This window comes from Symphalangus syndactylus, chromosome 16 (assembly GCF_028878055.3).
Source record: "Symphalangus syndactylus isolate Jambi chromosome 16, NHGRI_mSymSyn1-v2.1_pri, whole genome shotgun sequence".
Taxonomy (NCBI): domain Eukaryota; kingdom Metazoa; phylum Chordata; class Mammalia; order Primates; family Hylobatidae; genus Symphalangus; species Symphalangus syndactylus.
The window spans coordinates 34,071,388-34,089,309 of NC_072438.2; the positions used below are offsets into that span (position 1 = coordinate 34,071,388).

Here is a 17,922-nt window from a genome sequence, read left to right on the forward strand (position 1 = left end):
CTTGATATGTTTAGATGCTGATTGGAAGGAACACACGAAGAGGGAAGAGATGAAACTTTTATTGTTAACTCCTATTGCTGCCTTTTCTGTAACCTTGTGCTGCTTTTCATGTTAATGAAAAGCCTGAATTAAAAGGGGGTTACTGAAAGTGGCACACATTCAGTAATTCTGTGACCAAGAGGACATTTACCAATTTGATTCTCTTTTAGAGTCTTTCTACATCTGCTGTTTCCTTTTTTTCTCTTTTTCTTTTTTTTTTTTTTTGAGATGGAGTCTAGCTCTTTTGCCCAGGCTGGTGTGCAGTGGCGTGATCTCAGCTCACTGCAAGCTCTGCCTCCCGGGTTCACGCCATTCTCCTGCCTCAGCCTCCCGAGTAGCTGGGACGACAGGCACACGCCACCACACCTGGCTAATTTTGTATTTTTAGTAGAGATGGGGTTTCACCATGTTGGCCAGGCTGGTCTCGAACTCCTGACCTCAGATGATCCACCTGCCTCGGTCTCCCAAAGTGCTGGGATTACAGGCCTGAGCCATCATTGTGCCCAGCCTGCTATTTCATTTTAATCAGAAAAAATAGTCTGTGTTTGTCTCCTGGGGGGGTGATGTTTGTGTTTTGATTCTTTCATATTTTTGCTCAGTCCTTCTAATACTAAATGAGGTGATGGACTTGGTTTATTACTGTGAAGCCAAAGATATTACTTGTCTTTGGGATCTTTATTCATATACTGTAAGAGCTATGTGGCACATACATCAGTTTCTTTTTCTTTTCTTTTAACCAATTGCCTCTAGACTTTTGATTGCTTGCTCTTATCAGTAAGTGGAAAGTTAGCATGTACTCCAATATATGTGATTATCATATTGTACTGTACCAATATACTGAAATATGTACATAAATTTGAAATGTTAAAAAATATTGTGATAAAGATGAGGTAAACAAAGCTTTTCACCTCAACAGCAAAAAGTTTGGTTGTTTTTTGATTTTTGATTTTTTTTTTTTTTTTTTTTGAGACAAGGTCTCACTTTATCACTCAGACTGGAGAGCAGTGGCATGATCATAGCTCACTGCAGCCTTGAACTCCTGAGTTCAAGCCATCCTTCAGCCCTAGTCTCCCAAGTAGATAGGAGTTACAGGCATGTGACATCATGGCCCACAAATTTTTAAAATTTTTTGTAGACACAGAGTCTCAGTATGTTTCTCAGGCTGGTCTTAAACTGCTGGCTTCTAGTTATCCTCCTACCTAGGCCTCCCAAAATGTTGAGGTTACAGGCGTTAGCTACCATGCCTGGTCTGTAAACAAAGTTTTAAAGATGTTTTTAATAGTTAATGGCAGGAACTCATTTTATCATCACAAGTTTGTGTGTGTGTGTGTGTGTGTGTGTGTGTGTGCGCGCGCGCACGTGCGTACGCGCACTTGCCAGGCTCTAGAGTGCAGTGGCGTAATCACAGCTCACTGCAGCCTTGACTTCGGGGGCTCAAGCCATCCTCCCACCTCACCCTCCTGAGTAGCTGGCACTACAGGTATGAGCCACCATGCCCGGCTAACGTTTTCAAAATTTTTTTTGTAGAGATGGTGTCTTGCTATGTTGCCCAGGCTGGCCTCAAACTTCTGGACACAAGTGATCCTCCCACCTCAGCCTCCCAAAGTGCTGGGATTACAAGCATGAGCTACTGTGCCTGGCCAATCTTCACATGTAGCTTTTAGTGAGAACAGTGTGTTTGAATATCACTTATTTTTATCTTTTTTATTTGAATATCACTTTTTAATACTTTGCGATAGAGTCATTCAAAGGACTGGGTCCAAGTTCATTTTGTTTTGATATAAGTAAGTGATTTTCTTAGCTGAAAAGCTATTGTTTAAATGCCATGCTTAAGTATTTTGATTTACAGACATGTCTACTAGGTAGCATACTACAGGCAGCTATTTGTCTTCACAGGAAAAGTAATTGATTTGGGGACCTTTTTGCATAGAGAAAATGAGTAACTCATCAAGTTGCACAACACTTTTACTTCTAAGTGCTTTACCAGGAGATAAACAGCAGACCTCCATGTGGTATAAGAGATTTTCATGGTTACTTTCTGTCTCATGATGATGTATTGTTTTATAAAAGTAACTATCTATTACATCGGCAGTACTTTGTGCCATTCTGCCTTTAATTTCTTGTCTTGCTAATGTAAGATGGAATGAATGAATGTCTTGTGTGATGGAATTGCAGTACACTTTCTACAGAAATTTGTTTTATTTCAGTTAAAGCAGCTACTTGCATAGTAGATAATGCTCTCACTGTTATTTCATAAAATGCTTTTATTAAAGAAGTCAAGAAGCTCCCTCCATGAAGACAGAGACCTTGTCTTTTTGTTCAATGCTCTAGCTCTGAACCTACAAGAGTGCCTGTTGTGTAAGACTTAGTAAATTTTAACTGTGGAATGAATTTGTAGTTCAGAATGTTTTCCTGTAGATACTTTCTTACAAATTTTTATATTTCATTAAGAAGCCAGCAAAGACTATAAACTAAGGTATAGTAGAAAAATGATTTGTACTACCAACTTTATGGCAAATTTCTCACACTAGGTAATTTTTCTAATACTAGTTTCCCCATTCTGCTCTATGATCCTCAACAGCTTTTTATGTGCTTATTTATACAGTAATTTGCTCACAGAAAAATACATTTTGGTTTATGTCCATATGATTTCCCAAGTCATATTTCAGTTTTTCTGCCATGACAGGAAGGACAAGTCTTTCCTCATGGTACTTGGCTATTTATCTTACACTATTATATAAAATAAACCTTAAAAAGAGACATCTGAACATACATAGTTAAATTTAGTGAAGTTTTCCAAAGTACTGAATTGAAAATTATGACCATAAACCTTGCTTGGGACAAAAAACCTACAACCTACAGACATACGATAGGTGAACAGTTGATTAAAGGACATTAAGAGGTGAGGATGGAGGGCATATAAGGGAGATAACATTCTAGCAAGAAGAAACAGCAAATGTAAAGACCTGTAGGCAGAGTATGCCTGGATTAGATGTGGCATGTGAAGTAAAGACAGGATTCAAAGATGATTCCCTGGTTTTTGGCCTGAGCAATGGTAATTACAGGGTTGCCATCATTTAATATGGGAAACAAGTTTTAGGTATGAGGTTGTGAGATGAGGCTACATATAAATGAATGATTTGCTTTTATGGCTTCTGGATTTTGCATGGTGACAGGTTTAAACAAATCTCAGGTTAGCCAATTCTTGGTAGGAAACACGGTTTTAACCCATTTATGCCATAGGTTGCAAAATTTTTTGTGTGTGATAGCCTTGGTGATAGCCTTGAGCAGTAGGATATAAATAACTCCCACAAGCTTAGCATTCCAATAATGGAACACTATATTATATACATTATATATTATATATTATATACATTAAGTTTGGGTTACCTGAAAAAATTACTTGAGATTATTTTGCTCTACCTTTTAATATGCTAACTCCCTGGCCCATCCTGTGGATTTCAAAAGTATATGTGGAAACATTGTGTACATTAGTGCGTGCTCTCTGACACTTGAGGAACATAGATACCTAGGATATTGAGATAGTAAAAGGGAATTAGGGAGTCCTGAAGGCAAATATTCATACTAACAGGAAGAAGACGCAGAAGTTTTTGAGGTCTCCAGGCATCACTTGGGACAATTTTTCTGAGAATGCTTTATTTTTTGGTGGGGGTGGGTGACTGGGTCTTGCCCTGTCGCCCAGGCTCAGCTCACGGCAACCTCTGCCTCACAGGCTCAAGCAATCCTCCCACCTCAGCCTCCTGAGTAGATGGGACTACAGGTGTGTGCCACCACACCTGGCTAATTTTTATATTTTTTGTAGAGAGAGGGTCTCACCATGTTGCCCAGGCTGGTCTTGAGCTTGTGAACTCAAGTCTTCCTCCTGCCTTGGCCTCCCAGAGTGTTGTTATTACAGGCCTGAGCCACCATCCCTGGCCTTGAGAATGCTTTTTATGTTATGAACAATACAGGACAATGGTATCTATCAAAATAGCTGCTATATGTTACTTGTTTTCTCTACAACTACGTATACCTTCCTGTATGAGCTTTCTGTTTTGATAGTACGTTTATGTACTTGGAAATATGTGCATGCCAGATAGGCCCCACTGCTAGTTTTATACAGGTTATGCAGTAGGGTCACTTTCCATGGCTATTAACTTCTAGATGTTCTATTGAGAAACAGTGTGTGCTAAGAGCTGCTTTGGGTCGGAGGGAGGTGTGTGGTTATGGTGGAGTTCCCTTTCATACCTACTTTGGGATCACAGTGAACTGACATTGATCTTTGTGTATTTAAATTGTTTTCAATTCAGAGTAGCATTAATGTATACTTCTGCATCCTTGTCCTAATGGTAGCAGTTTTAGCATTATTTTCTCTATATAATGGAAGTTTACCTTACTGTCTTTGTCTATTTGGGCTACTATAACAGAATACTGTAAACTAGGTAGCTTATGAACAGTAGAATTTATTTCTCACAGTCCAAGACTAAGGTGCCAGAAGATTCAGTGTCTGGTGAAGGTCCCTGCTGTGGTTCATAGATGGTGTCTTCTAGCTGTATCTGCACATGGTGGAATAGGGGGAGAAGGATCTCTTTCAAGCCTCTTTTATAAGGACACTAATCCCATTCATGAGAGCTGTGCATTTATGACCTAATCACCTCCCAGAGGGCTTCCCTCCTGGTATTGTGATGTTAGGGGTTAGGATTTCAACATACCTCTTGTAAGGGGGACACAAACATTCAGACCATAGCACTCACATCATTAAAAACTCAATCAAGGCTGGGCGTGGTGGCTCACACCTGTAATCTCAGCACTTTGGGAGGCGGAGGTGGGTGGATCACCTGAGGTCGGGAGCTTGAGACCTAGGAAGGAGAATCACTTGAACCTGGGAGGCGGAGGTTGCAGTGAGTCCAGATTGCGCCATTGCACTTTAGCCTGGGCCACAGAGTGAGACTCTGTCTCAAACAACAACAACAACAACAAAAACCTCAAACAAAACCAAACAAAAACTATCCATGGTGTTCTGGTAGGACCGTGGGTACTGAAGGTTCATAGGGCTTGTTTTGTCTAATGCCTGCAGAAGTCTGTTATACTGCCATGTAAATTCCGGGAGGACATTGCTTCTTAGAGACCATTTTCATTAAAATTAAAATCTAATCCAGCATGTAGCCTTCATCATGAATCCATTGTTTTAGTAAGGTTTGTTTTTGCTTTCCGGCTTCTTATGTACTGCTAGCTTTGTTAAATAGTGGAAAGTGTAGCAATTCCTAAAAAATCCAGTGGAAAGGAAAGTATAGCAAAACCCGGTGGAAAGTGTAGCAATTCCTGAAGCTACTACATCAGCTACTACTTGCAACAAAGAAAGGCACTTGTATATTTTCAGCCTTTTTTCTTAAAATATTCATCTGTTGCTAAGGTTTTTTTCTTTAATCATGAAAAGTTTATTTCCAGTTGCTTCAAAACATTAATATGCTAGGAAAAATTGTCTGTGAAGTAACATGATTTTCATTTATGTCAACCTCATTCCCCTATTACTAGCTGCCTATGCAGCAGATCACAGCAAGGAAACATACATTATATCAGAACAAACTTTTTGTTTTGATATGATTTGTTAAATGCATGCAGTGGCAGGTATTTGTTTTTGGAATCAGAGAGACCAGGCTTTGAATTCTGGTTCTACCACTTAAATGTCTCTTCCTGCAAGTTACTTCACAACTTTAACCTCAGTTTGTGTGTCTATAAAATGTAATTATTATGCCTATCTCATAGGTTTGGTAGTAAATAAGTGAGATAATACATTTAAAGTATTAGACAACCTTTTTATACTTCAAATATACTAATAAATCTTATTTGCAATTTTTCTTATAATTCACAGTATTCTTTGTTTTTTTTTTTTTTTTGAAACGGAGTTTTGCTCTGTCGTGCCGAACCTGGTGTGCAGTGGTGTGATCTTGGCTCACTGCAACCTCTGCCTCCTGGGTTCAAGCAATTCTCCTGCCTCAGCCTCCCGAGTAGCTGGGATTACAGGCACCCACCACCACGCCTGGCTAATTTTTTGTGTTTTTAGTAGAGGTGGGGTTTCACCATGTTGGTCAGGCTGGTCTTGAACTCCTGGACCTCAGGTGATCCGCCTGCCTTGGCTTCCCAAAGTGCTGGGATTACAGGTGTAAGCTACTGTGCCCTGCCAGTGTTCTTTAGACCATGATATAATATATACGGCCACCAGGGACTGTTTTCAGCAAGCTTAATGTTTTCGTGTTATTTTTATATCCCTATTTTATTTAAATACAAAATATTTACTAGAAGGCAGGATTTTTGTTTCACCATCAAATATAGATCACAAGGAAAACATACAAAATGTAGTAAATTAGAAATTTGTATTTTTATTTATTGGCAAAAAGATTTCTTTTTTTTTTTTTTAGATGGAGTCTTGCTCTGTCACCCAGGCAGTGCAGTGGTGCGATCTCAGCTTATTGCCACCTCCACTTCCTGGGTTCAAGCGATTCTCCTGCTTCAGCCTCCCAAGTAGCTGGGACTACAGGCTCGTGCCACCACACCCAGCTAATTTTTGTATTTTTAGTAGAGACGGGGTTTCTCCATGTTGGCCAGGCTGGTCACAAACTCCTGACCTCAAATAATCGGGTCGCCTTGGCCTCCCAAAGTGCTGCAATTACAGGCATGAGCCACTGTGTCTGGCCGGCAAAGAGATTTTACGTGGGAAACTGATCAAATAATTACAGTATACAGAAACTGTAATTGTATTTAGATTATTGTGATGTAAAGGGGATACAGGCTTTTTTCCTTTGGGTACAAATAGAGATGGACTGTTTTCTATTTAAATGCCATTAAAAATTTTTATACTTTTCTACTTTGCCTGTGACATGTAGTGGTTTTTCAGGCTTATATTCTGTCTTCCAGCTCAAAGCTCTCATTTAATGAAATAATTTGAAATAGAACTTCATTTAAAACTTGTTTTTCTTATTTGATTTAATATTGTCTCCTGCCATCTTTTTTTGGTCTTGTTTTCTCTTGTATAGGGTAGAGTGCAGTGGTGAGATCATGGCTCACAGCAGCCTCAACCTCCTAGACTCAAGCAGTCTTTCTACCTCAGCCACTGCCCACCTCCCCCTACTCCCCCAGGAGCTGGGACTATAGGTGTGTGCCATATGGCCCGACTATATATATATTTTACTTTTTGTTGCCTAGGCTGTGTACTAACATTTTTATTCTGAAGTTAAATACATCCCATCTGTGAACTTGTCAAACGTCATACACTGAACTATTTTAAATTCTACTCAGGAGACATTTCTTAAAAACCTATTACAAGGCTAAGTGTGGTAGCTCACACCTGTAATCTCACAAGGCCAAGGTAGGATTGCATGTGTCAACGAATTTGAGACCATCCTGGGCAACATAGCAAGACTTCATCTCTACCAAAAAAAAAAAAAAATGGGTTTGGGGGTGCATGTCTGTAGTCCCAGCCACACAGGAGGATCCCTTGAGCCCCAGGAGTTCAAGGCTGCAGTGGGCTATGATCTGTGCTACTGCACTCCAGCCTGGGCAACAGAGCAAGACCCCATCTCTTAAAACAAAACAAAACATCAAAACCCTAACCCCTCTCCCCCCAACAAAAAAGCCTCATTAACAGATAAGAACTTTGAACACCTTGAGTTATATAAAAGATAAGTGAAGACAGTCTGGCCCTTGATAGTTTGTGCCTCACTGGGGACTGCAGGTACACTTACACAAACTATAAGGAAGAACACCATAGCTCATATAACAGGCATTTCCCAAGGAGCATTGAGGTACACAAGAAGAGGGAATGGTTAATTCAGACTGGGGATTCCAGTGACAGCTTCAGGAAGGGATTTCTTCTTCCACCTCTCAGTTTTAAACTTTTTAACTATGTTAGAGGAAGATGAATTCTGGAAATTTGGGGGCAAGAGATTTTGTTAAGGAATACCTGAGTACTGACTGTCCTCTGACCCTCCTGCCAATTCAGGATGTGGTTCTTGTTAGAGATGAATTTGTTCAAAAACCACGAGTGCGCAGTGTTGGTAAACATTCCTTTAACTGGAAGAAAACAGAACATCAGTAGAAAGGTAAGCCTGAGTAGAGTCCCAGTAAGAATGTGGCTATTTTCTCACCTGCTAGAGCTGGACCTGCAGAATGTGTCACTGGCAGCTGTGAGTACTTTTAGCTAGGGAGCTTGTGGCCTAGGTAAGTCTGCCAAGACAGGCTGCACATGCACTTGGGCTGTGTGTAGCTACTGCCATTCAGCTTAAGTTCTGTATCAGTAGCTAAGTAGAGTCGGAGCTAGATCAGGCCAAATAGACTGGGAGTGAGAAAGTAGGAGAGTGAATCTGTTTAGCTTCTTCCTGTCTATTTGTAACCCATATGAAATGTTGCACATATTTCCTTTCCTCAGAGATAACCACTGTTACAAATTTGAATATATTCTCCCAAATTCTTTGTGTACTTAAAAATACATAAAAGTGTATAAATACGGTTTGGGTTTTCTTTATCTTTACTTTTAAAATTTATAATTCTTCTTTAGTTCTTTTCTTATCAGTGTATATTTAGGGTTGTCCGCCTCATAATTTTGTGTAGTATTCCATATCCATAATATAGTTGTAACAATATATTTAGCCAGTTCCCATTTGGTGCCCAACTAGACGTTTTTCTCTTTTAGAAACAACACTGCAGTGAATATCTTCATGTCCTGTATGTTTGAGTATTTTTGTAGGACAGATACTTAGAAGTGAAATTGCTAGTTGCAAGGATATGTGCAGTTATACTTTTGATAGATACTGCCAAGTTGTTCTTATGTTTCTTTTATCATATAGCAGTGTCTGAGAATCGAATAGATACCATTCGAAGTTGGAAGGAAGAGGATTCCACATAGGGAAGTGTGCATACAAGCATGGAGGTAGCAGAGCCTGGTGGGGATGGTGAGGAAAAAGGGAGTAAAGAATCTGGTGTAGAGTATGGGAAGCAGAAGGGTCTTGTGAAGGTGAGCCCAAAAGGGTAGGTTAGATCAGACAGAAAAGTATTTTTTGATGTTTTGCTTAGAACTTTAAATTCGAAGAAACAGTGGAGCCCTTTGTACAGGTTTTAAAACTAGAGCTTTATTTCAAGAAAATAGCTAGTGATAATTGTGAAGGCTAGGCTTTTGAGGATAGGTGATTATCTATAGGACTGTTACAGTGATCCTGTGCTGTAAGGAACAACTTAATGAAGGCCGAGGCATTATAAATAAAAGAAAGGCATCAGACTCAAGTAGTGTTACAGAGTTAAAATCAGTTTGTAAGACTTGGCTTAGGATGGGAAGGAAAATGGTTGAATGTTGTGGCTGTCTGGAAGGATGAGTAGTGCCACTTAACGAAGATAGAAATAGGAGAAATAGGTTCGATTTGTAAAACAAAGGAAATATTTAGAAAATTTGTCAAAATATAAGGAAAAAAGTAAGTTACTATCCACTATGTATCTCATCAGGTGTGTTCAGTTTATTTATTGTGGCAAAATATACATAAATAAAATTTACCATTTAAACAATTTTAAATTGTACAGTTTAGTGGTAGTAAGTACATTCACGGTGCTGTGCAACTATCACTACCATCCATCTCCACAGCTGTTTTCATCTGCCCGAACTGAAACTGCAAACCCATTAAATAATACCTCCCCATTGCCCCCCAGGTCCCTGGTAACCACCATTCTTTTTGTCTCTATGAATTTGACTACTCTGGGCACTTCACGTAAGTGGAATCATGTAGTGTTTGTCTTTTTGTGACTGGCTTACTTCACTTACCATAATGTCTTCAAGGTTTATCCATGTAGTGTTGTCAGAATTTTGTTTCTTTTTAAAGCAGAATAGTATTCCATTCTATGCATATACCACATTTTAAAATCCACTCATTGGGAGGTACACTTGGGTTATTTATGCTCAGGTGTTTTTTGTATGTTTTTGAAGGGATATTCTGTGTGTGTGTGTGTGTGTGTGTGTATATATATTTTTTTTAATGATTAGAGAGTGAATTGCCTAGTTATTAAAGAATGAATATAATAAAATTGAGTTTGATAAAACTCTACAAACCACTGCACTCTTATATGGACCCATTGTTACAAAATAGTGTTGGTTGTTAAAAGGATGATTACAGAAGACTGTACATTGTACTGTGCAGATATATATGTGTGTATATATATATATATATATATATATATATATTTTTTTTTTTTTTTTTTGAGATGGAGTCTTGCTCTGTCACCCAGGCTGGAGTGTAGTGGCGCAATCTCGGCTCACCGCAAGCTCCACCTCCGGGGTTCACGCCATTCTCCTGCCTCAGCCTCTCCGAGTAGTTGGGACTACAGGCACCCGCCACCACGCCCGGCTAATTTTTTTGTATTTTTAGTAGAGACGGGGTTTCACCGTGGTCTCGATCTCCTGACCTCGTGATCCGCCCGCCTCGGCCTCCCAAAGTGCTGGGATTACAAGCGTGAGCCACCGCGCCCGGCCTGTACTGTGCAAATATATTATGACCATTGGAAAAATAGCATAAAATATGTATCCTACTAGTAGTAAGTACCATGATGGTCAAAGGTTTAGTATAAAGTTAATAGAAGACCTGAGATTCTTAACATATGGTGATTGGATTATGATAAGGAAGTGTAATAGGTACAAAATTACGTGCACTTTGAAGTGTCCAAAACAGTGAAGGTGTAATATATGTTCTAGTCTTTGAGTTCCCGCACAGGTGACTTTACTAACATTTCTTTCTGTATTTTAAAAACAGTCCACTCAGTCCAGGTGCAGTGCCTCATGCCTATAAGCCCAGCAATTTTGGAGGCCAAGGCAGGAGGATCACTTGAGGCCAGGAGTTTGAGACCAGCCTGGCAACATAGCAAGACCCCATCTCTGCAAAAAAAAAAGAAAGTTAGTGGGGTATGTGGTGCATGCCTATAGTTCCAGCTACTCAGGAGGCTGAGTGAGGCATGAGGATTACTTGAGCCCAGGAGGTTGAGCTGCAGTGAGCCACAATTGTGCCACTGCACTACAGCCTGGGTAACAAAGCAACATCCCGTCTCTTTAAAAAAAAAAAAAAAAAAAAAAAAAAGTCCATTCATTTATTCAGGTTTGAGGCAATGGGTTCACTGCTGCCCACTTTCCCAGTTCACTGTGTCATCACTATGTTCCAGATATTGTTCTAAGTGCCTTACATGTATTAAGTCTTTTCCCCCTTCCATTATTTTTATCCCAATTTTTCAAAAGGAGAAAGTAAGTCACCTAGAAGTTAAGTAACTTGCCTGAAGTCTCATAGCTAGTGAGTAGAGGATCTAGGAATGAGACCCAGACAATCTTCTCTTAAGCTTTGCTGCCACTCTTAACACCTTTGTCAAGGTGCTGTCATAAGTGCTGGAGATACAGGAATGTACACATCTGAAAATTTTTCTTGATCTCATGGAACGTACATATTTATATTTACTAAATGTATTTTAAAATTTCTGTCCTGATTAAAATGAATAAATAGACATACAAAAATATGTAGGAAAATACTATATACAGTTAGGTAATCATATGTAATTAACATATTACCATGTTATTTCAGTATTATTTAATGAACGTTTCCATTGTATGGATGTGTCATAATTTAACCATTCCCCTGTGTTGGAAAGAAATACCCAAACCTTTCCTAATAATCAGTATTGCAGTGACCATTATAGCACCTTCATTATTGTCGTTTCAGATTACTATGTGAGGCTGTTTATAAAAACATTAGTTATTGGCATCTGTTTCTAACTACTTTCTTGAAGTTTATGCTTTAGCAGTAGTTTGCTAGTAGTTATTTGATCTCATAATTTCATAAACATTGTGTGTTGTAAATTCAGTAGTCAAAACCAAAACAAAATAATCAGAATTTAGTCATCAAAAAAGTGGGCCTTATTTATGTTAATTTAATTTTTCCGCTTTCAGAGCCTTTGCTCTCCTTGATACTGGCATCACAATGTATTTTTAGTGTATTAATATATACAAAGTTTTGAATTATAAATGTGAATTTTGATGTAAATATAATTCTCAAAATATTAATATAATCCGCCAAATAAGTTAATTTTAAAATGGAAAATTGGATATTCCAAAAATCATTTTAGATTCTTAATATCATTTAGCAGTGAACGTGTGTTTTTCCCTATCCTGCCTGGAAGAGCCATTCCTAAATATTTTCTTCCATTCATTCAACAAATATTTGTGTACCCACTATGTTTAATGGCATATCAGATATACCTGGCATCATGAACTTTCTATATTTAGCTTATAAATCATATATTTGAAGTACAGTGCATAACATTTTCACATATTTAGTAGTTTCTAGTGCCTACTGTGTTGCGGGCTTTGGTGGTAAAGTGATGATAGGTTTACAGAGATGAAAGACAAAAGTTATACCCTTGGGACCTCACAGCATAGTAAAGGAAAGAGACTGTAATAACTAGCACGGAAGCAGAATGTTTTCTAGACAGTTTCATAGGTGCTTTTTTTTTTTTTTTTTTTTTTTTTTTTGAGACACAGTCTCACTTTGTCACCCGGGCTGGAGTATAGTTGTGTGATCTCGGCTCACTGCAACCTCTGCTTCCCGGTACCTGCCTCAGCCTCCTGAGTAGCTGGGACTACAGGTGCGCGTCACTATGACCAGCTAATGTCTGGGTGTTTTTTTTGTTTGTTTTTTTTTTCTTTTGGTATTTTTAGTAGAGATAGGGTTTCACCATGTTGGCCAGGCTGGTCTCAAACTCCTGACCTCAGGTGATCCACCCGCCTTGGCCTCCCAAAGTGCTGGGATTATAGGCATGAGCCACTGCTCCCGGCCTCGTAGGGTTTTTAATACACGTTACTGAAGATAAAAATAGAATGCAATTAAAGATAAAGATTTGTAGTTCTGTGAAGAATACATTTGTCTGGAGGAGCAGAGTGTAGGAAACAATGTGATATCCTTTCAGGAGTGAGTGAGTGTGTGTGTGTGTGTGTGTGTGTGTCACATTCAGAGCCATTAGGTTGTTTTAAGGAGGAATGGGAAGGGGCCAGAGGGATGGACTAATGGGCTAAAATCATCAGTTTGAAAAGATGGTTGTGGCTACAGGCAGAGATTTCATTGGATCAGGTCCCTTGTTTCTGTTCTTCATTAGTTTCTTCCCACCTACTCTGGTAGAGTTCTTTCCTATATATAATTCTGTCACCCTTATCAGCTTTCTGAAGAGTGACCTACATTTTGTAGTCTGCATTCCCCACAATCTACGGTAAATGTGAATCTTAAAAATACGTAATTTTTTCTGACAGTGGATTGAAAGATTTTCATCAGTTACATCTACTCTTTCAACCAGGAAATAGTTTCATTTTCTCCTTAGCACATACTTTTTAGCCCTAGCTGGGAAACTTTCATCTTCATTCTTTACACAAGCTGTTCCATACGCCTAGAGTATAACAGAACCTTTCTCATCTACTTCTTTCCTAGGAAGCTCCTTTTATGGCTTGCGTGTATTAAAAATTTGCCTTATCAGTCATCCTAAAGTAATTTAAATTGCTTTATGACAGTAAATGAATATATTTATTGATCAGTTATCAGTTTTTGTGTAGCTTGAGTGTTCTTTCTTGTAGCTACATGATGCCACACTTGTCGTAAAAGCAGTGTGAATTCTTAGTAGATTTAAAACGTGATACATACACTTCTTACTATACCATTTCTAAAAATGAAATATTTTTTATGTTTTTATGTAAGAAAGGTGGGGTGGGGTTAGGAGGAAAGGGACAGATACCTGCCAAGTCAATTACAGAATGGCAGTAAAACTTGATGGTTAGCTGTCTGTCTGTTCATTTTTATGAATGCTACTATAGAAGTAATCTTTAGAAACTGGAGCTGTTTTCAGTTTAATGATGTCCATGGAATTAACCAGATTCATTAATATCAGCATCAGGAGGAGCATTGTTTGAAGGATCCCCTGCCTAGTCTATTAATCAGTTTCCTTTTAGACAGGTGTACAGGTGATTTCTGGCCCTCATTCACAGAATAGAATAGTGGTCGTTGAGAAGCAGGCGTAGCACCTAGTAAGTCTTCAGACCAGTCTTTTAAGTAATTTTTATTCCTTGAGAAGAAAATTGAAGAAACAATTGGGGCAAAGAGATTTGTGGGGTTTTACTAGAAAGATCTCGATAAAGCAAGGACTGTCACTCTATTCCTCATTCATATGAGGGTTCACATTAAAAATGACAGTGTTACACAGTGGTAGCAGCAGCTTTTTTGTTTTTCTTAGTCATGGCAGCAGTTAACACAGTGCACTAGCAGTTTAACATACCAACACTTAAGGCCTTATTTTTTGTTTTTGTTTTTAAGTCATTGAAATTATGAGACTATCATTCAAATGGAAGCATTATAGTTCTTCAGAACCATTATGATCTCAAAACGAAAGGAGAATGATACAGATACACTGGCTGAGGTGTTTTGAGGTGCATCGAAGTGTTCCAAGCTGTGACTTACCTTAACATGTTCTTGAAGTACCATGGCGTGGATTAAAAGGTATGCTTTAGAAATCTCCCAGTGACCCCAAGGTCATGGATAGAATGAACACTCATGATTCTGTATTTAGTTAATGCATATTTAAGATATTCTGTATTTAGTTATTGCATATTTAAGATATATAACTTTTGATTATAGATGTGATTATGGATTTATGGTAGTATTTTTTGTTACAAAAACCCATGGATTTTCTTTTTCCTTTATGATATATGGTTATGGAGGATACTGTAAATATTTTCCCTAAGTTTTTATAGTAATGGGCTGTAATTTCACTCACCAAATAGTTTAGGGATTATTCATGTATTACTCTGTAATTATCTTTTACATCATAGGCTAGTTCTCTACAGAACTGTCATTTTATGGTAGCCTGAACAGGAAATAGTTGGATGAAGTCTTCAGTTGGGGTACTAATTTGACCAAACAAAACAATTTTTATTTGGGCCATTTAGTACAGTTTTTTCTTTTACAAAGAATTTTCACTTAAAGGAAAATGAGTTATTTATTTATTTTTTATTTTTATTTATTTCTTTTTGAGATGGAGTCTTGCTCTGTCGTCTGAGCTGGAGTGCAGTGGCACTGTCTCGGCTCACTGCAACCTCAGCCTCCTGGGTTCAACCAATTCTTCTGCCTCAGCTTCCTGAGTAGCTGGAACTACAGGCATTCACCACTATACCTGGCTAATCTTCGTATTTTTAGTAGAGACGAGGTTTCACCATGTTGGCCAGGCTGGTCTCGAACTCCTGACCTCGTGATCCACCCGCTTCGGCCTCCGAAAGTGCTGGGATTACAGGCGTGAGCCACCGCGCCCAGCCTATTATTTATTTATTTTTTTTGTTGAGACAGTGTCTTGCTCTGTTGTCCAGGCTGGAGTGCAGTGGCATCATCTTGGCTCACTGCAGCCTCCACCTCCTGAGTTCAAGCAATTCTCCTGTCTCAGCCTCCCGAGTAGGTGGGACTACAGGTGCCCACCACCACGCCCTGCTCATTTTTGTATTTTTAGTAGAGACGGGGTTTCACCATATTTGTCAGGCTGGTCTCAAACTCCTGACCTCAGGTGATCTGCCTGCCTCAGCATCCCAAAGTGCTGGGATTACAGGCATGAGCCACCACGCCTGGCCAAAGATGAGTAATTAAAAAAAATTAATATTGTGATTATTATTTATTTAACAATGTATGTATGCAGTTGTTCATGTGTTTGTGGTATGTAGTTTTGCTGTTACTTGTGGTTACTAGTATAGTAATTCTAGTCTTCATAATACCTACTTAATCAAAAACCTTTTAAGTTTTTATTTTTATAAAATTTTGAGTGATATAATGAAAAGTTTCTTAATTATACGAAATCTTGGAAACCTGATTTTTGTACTGTGTGTTTGGTATTAAATGCTCTTTTTAAAGAGTGGTAGAAGTGAGTGAAGAATGCTGAATTAATTAATGTTACATCAGATTCAGAACTCTCTTTTAGGTAATAAAAGAAACAGTATGGGAAGACAGGTTTAAATCAATCATGGGTAGATAAGTGCAATAGAAATACACTGGTATAGTCCATGATTTTTGTCAGTTAGTCTACCTTAATGTTAAAATCCTTTTGGTATGTTAGCAGTTATATTCTTAATGGAATTTAGTTGTTAAAGTAAGATGAAACTGCTTTATATTAAACTCTAGTCTATAATGACAGTGATCTAATCAAGTTCCAAGGTAGAATCATCTGCTTATTAGCCAAGGCAGTCAATCAGTTCAATCAGGAATTTTATGTCTGATGGGACAGAATAGTATCCACCCTCTAAAAAGATATTCTTGGACATAATGGTTTCAGGATAGTGTTCAGTGTGTTGTTTACAAAATTGTTTTTTTATAATACTTGCTATCTCAACTTTAACATTTCTTTTTGGGGTAGCACTTGAGAATCCATTTGTTTTGTTTTAACTCCACAGAGGTTTTTGATGTACAGCTAGAGCTGGGAAGTCCTTTTCTCTTTGGAAGACTTTTTTTTTTTCTTTTTTTTTTTTTTCTTGAAATGGAGTCTTGCTCTGTTGCCCAGGCTGGAGTGCAGGTGTGTGATCTCGGCTCACTGCAACCTCTGCCTCCCAGTTCAAGCAATTCTCCTGCCTCAGCCTCCCCAGTAGCTGGGATTACAGGCCCCAGCCACCATGCCTAGCTAATTTTTTGTATTTTTAGTAGAGACGGGGTTTCATGTTGGCCAGGCTGGTCTTGAACTCCTGACCTCATGATCTGCCCATGTCGGCCTCCCGAAGTGCTGGGATTATAGGTGTGAGCCACCGTGCCCGGCCTGGAAGTCTTTATGGCTTTGTGGTTAAGAGCTTACTTAGATCCTGGGGTCACCTCACCTGCATTTCAAATCTAATCCTTCTCTTGTTATTGTGACAGGTTCTAAGAATGACTTGAAAAAAGCCAGAAATTTATATATTAGAAAAATAAGCATATTGTTATATAATTATATAATATGATTTATATATAGATAATTATATATATATATACACACAGTGCAGGTTTGGGCATGTAGGAAGCCAGTGTCAGATTAAGTGTTGATGATTACTAAATGCCAGATTCGATTTTTTTTTTTTGTAGAGGGTACACTATTACATTTTTCTTACCTGACTGAGTCTTGCTATTCCTAGAGTAAGATAAGCCATCACTATTTGACTGATGTTTTCAATTTTTTGGGCTTTTTCTCATCAGTGAAAGAAGGTGGCCACTGGAGTCTGCTACTTTATCCATGATCATCTTATCCTGCTGGGGTGATTTGTGTGTTTTCTAAAGCTGTGTTTTTCAAATTGCAGGCTTCAGCACATTCATGAGTTGGTCAAGAAATAAATTCAGTGGGTTATGACCAGCATTAAAGCATGTATTAGAATAGAAAATAAAATATCAGTGCATTGAATATAGAAAAGAATGTATTTCTTAAAACTTGTTTTCGTTTTATCAAAAGATTGAAATAAAATATATCCACATTTATGTGGATATTGTTTAGCTCCACTAAGTGTATGTTTCCCTTAGTCATAGACGTCCCTTTTTTTTTTTTTGACGTCCCTTAAAAGTGGTATTAGTTTTGTGTTATTTTGCCTTCTGAGAGGCAGTGACCAGCTTAAGTTTCAGTATGCTTTCTAATGCTATGCCATATCCTCTACATTACTTTCAAGGGTCCTCCTACCATCTTTTACTTTCATTTTTTGAAGTAAAGTTGTTAGAGAATATCTAAGGAATAGAAAGAGAGTAGAAGAACATAGCAGCAGTGGCTTTTGAGTAACACTAACCAAGCCTGTTTTATTAAGTAGAGTGATGTAGTATCTCGCCCCTTGGCATGCATTGTGAT

The 17,922-nt window shown here is 38.4% G+C and overlaps 1 protein-coding gene across 11 annotated transcripts in view; it reads left to right on the forward strand.

Moving 5' to 3' along the window:
* RBPJ (recombination signal binding protein for immunoglobulin kappa J region) overlaps positions 1 to 17,922 on the forward strand; it is a 267,391-nt gene that overhangs the window by 179,089 nt on the left and 70,380 nt on the right. For 5 of the 11 annotated variants that reach the window (XM_063619760.1, XM_055246731.2, XM_063619757.1 and 2 more), the window contains one exon: positions 14,409 to 14,591. The exons of 5 other annotated variants lie outside the window; for them this stretch is intronic. In XM_063619760.1, coding sequence (XP_063475830.1) covers positions 14,575 to 14,591 — 17 coding nt within the window. In that variant the 5' untranslated portion in view covers positions 14,409 to 14,574. Of the gene's footprint in view, positions 1 to 10,829; positions 10,967 to 14,408; positions 14,592 to 17,922 lie in introns of those variants that run through there. One more of the 11 variants, XM_063619759.1, reaches the window with a different exon arrangement.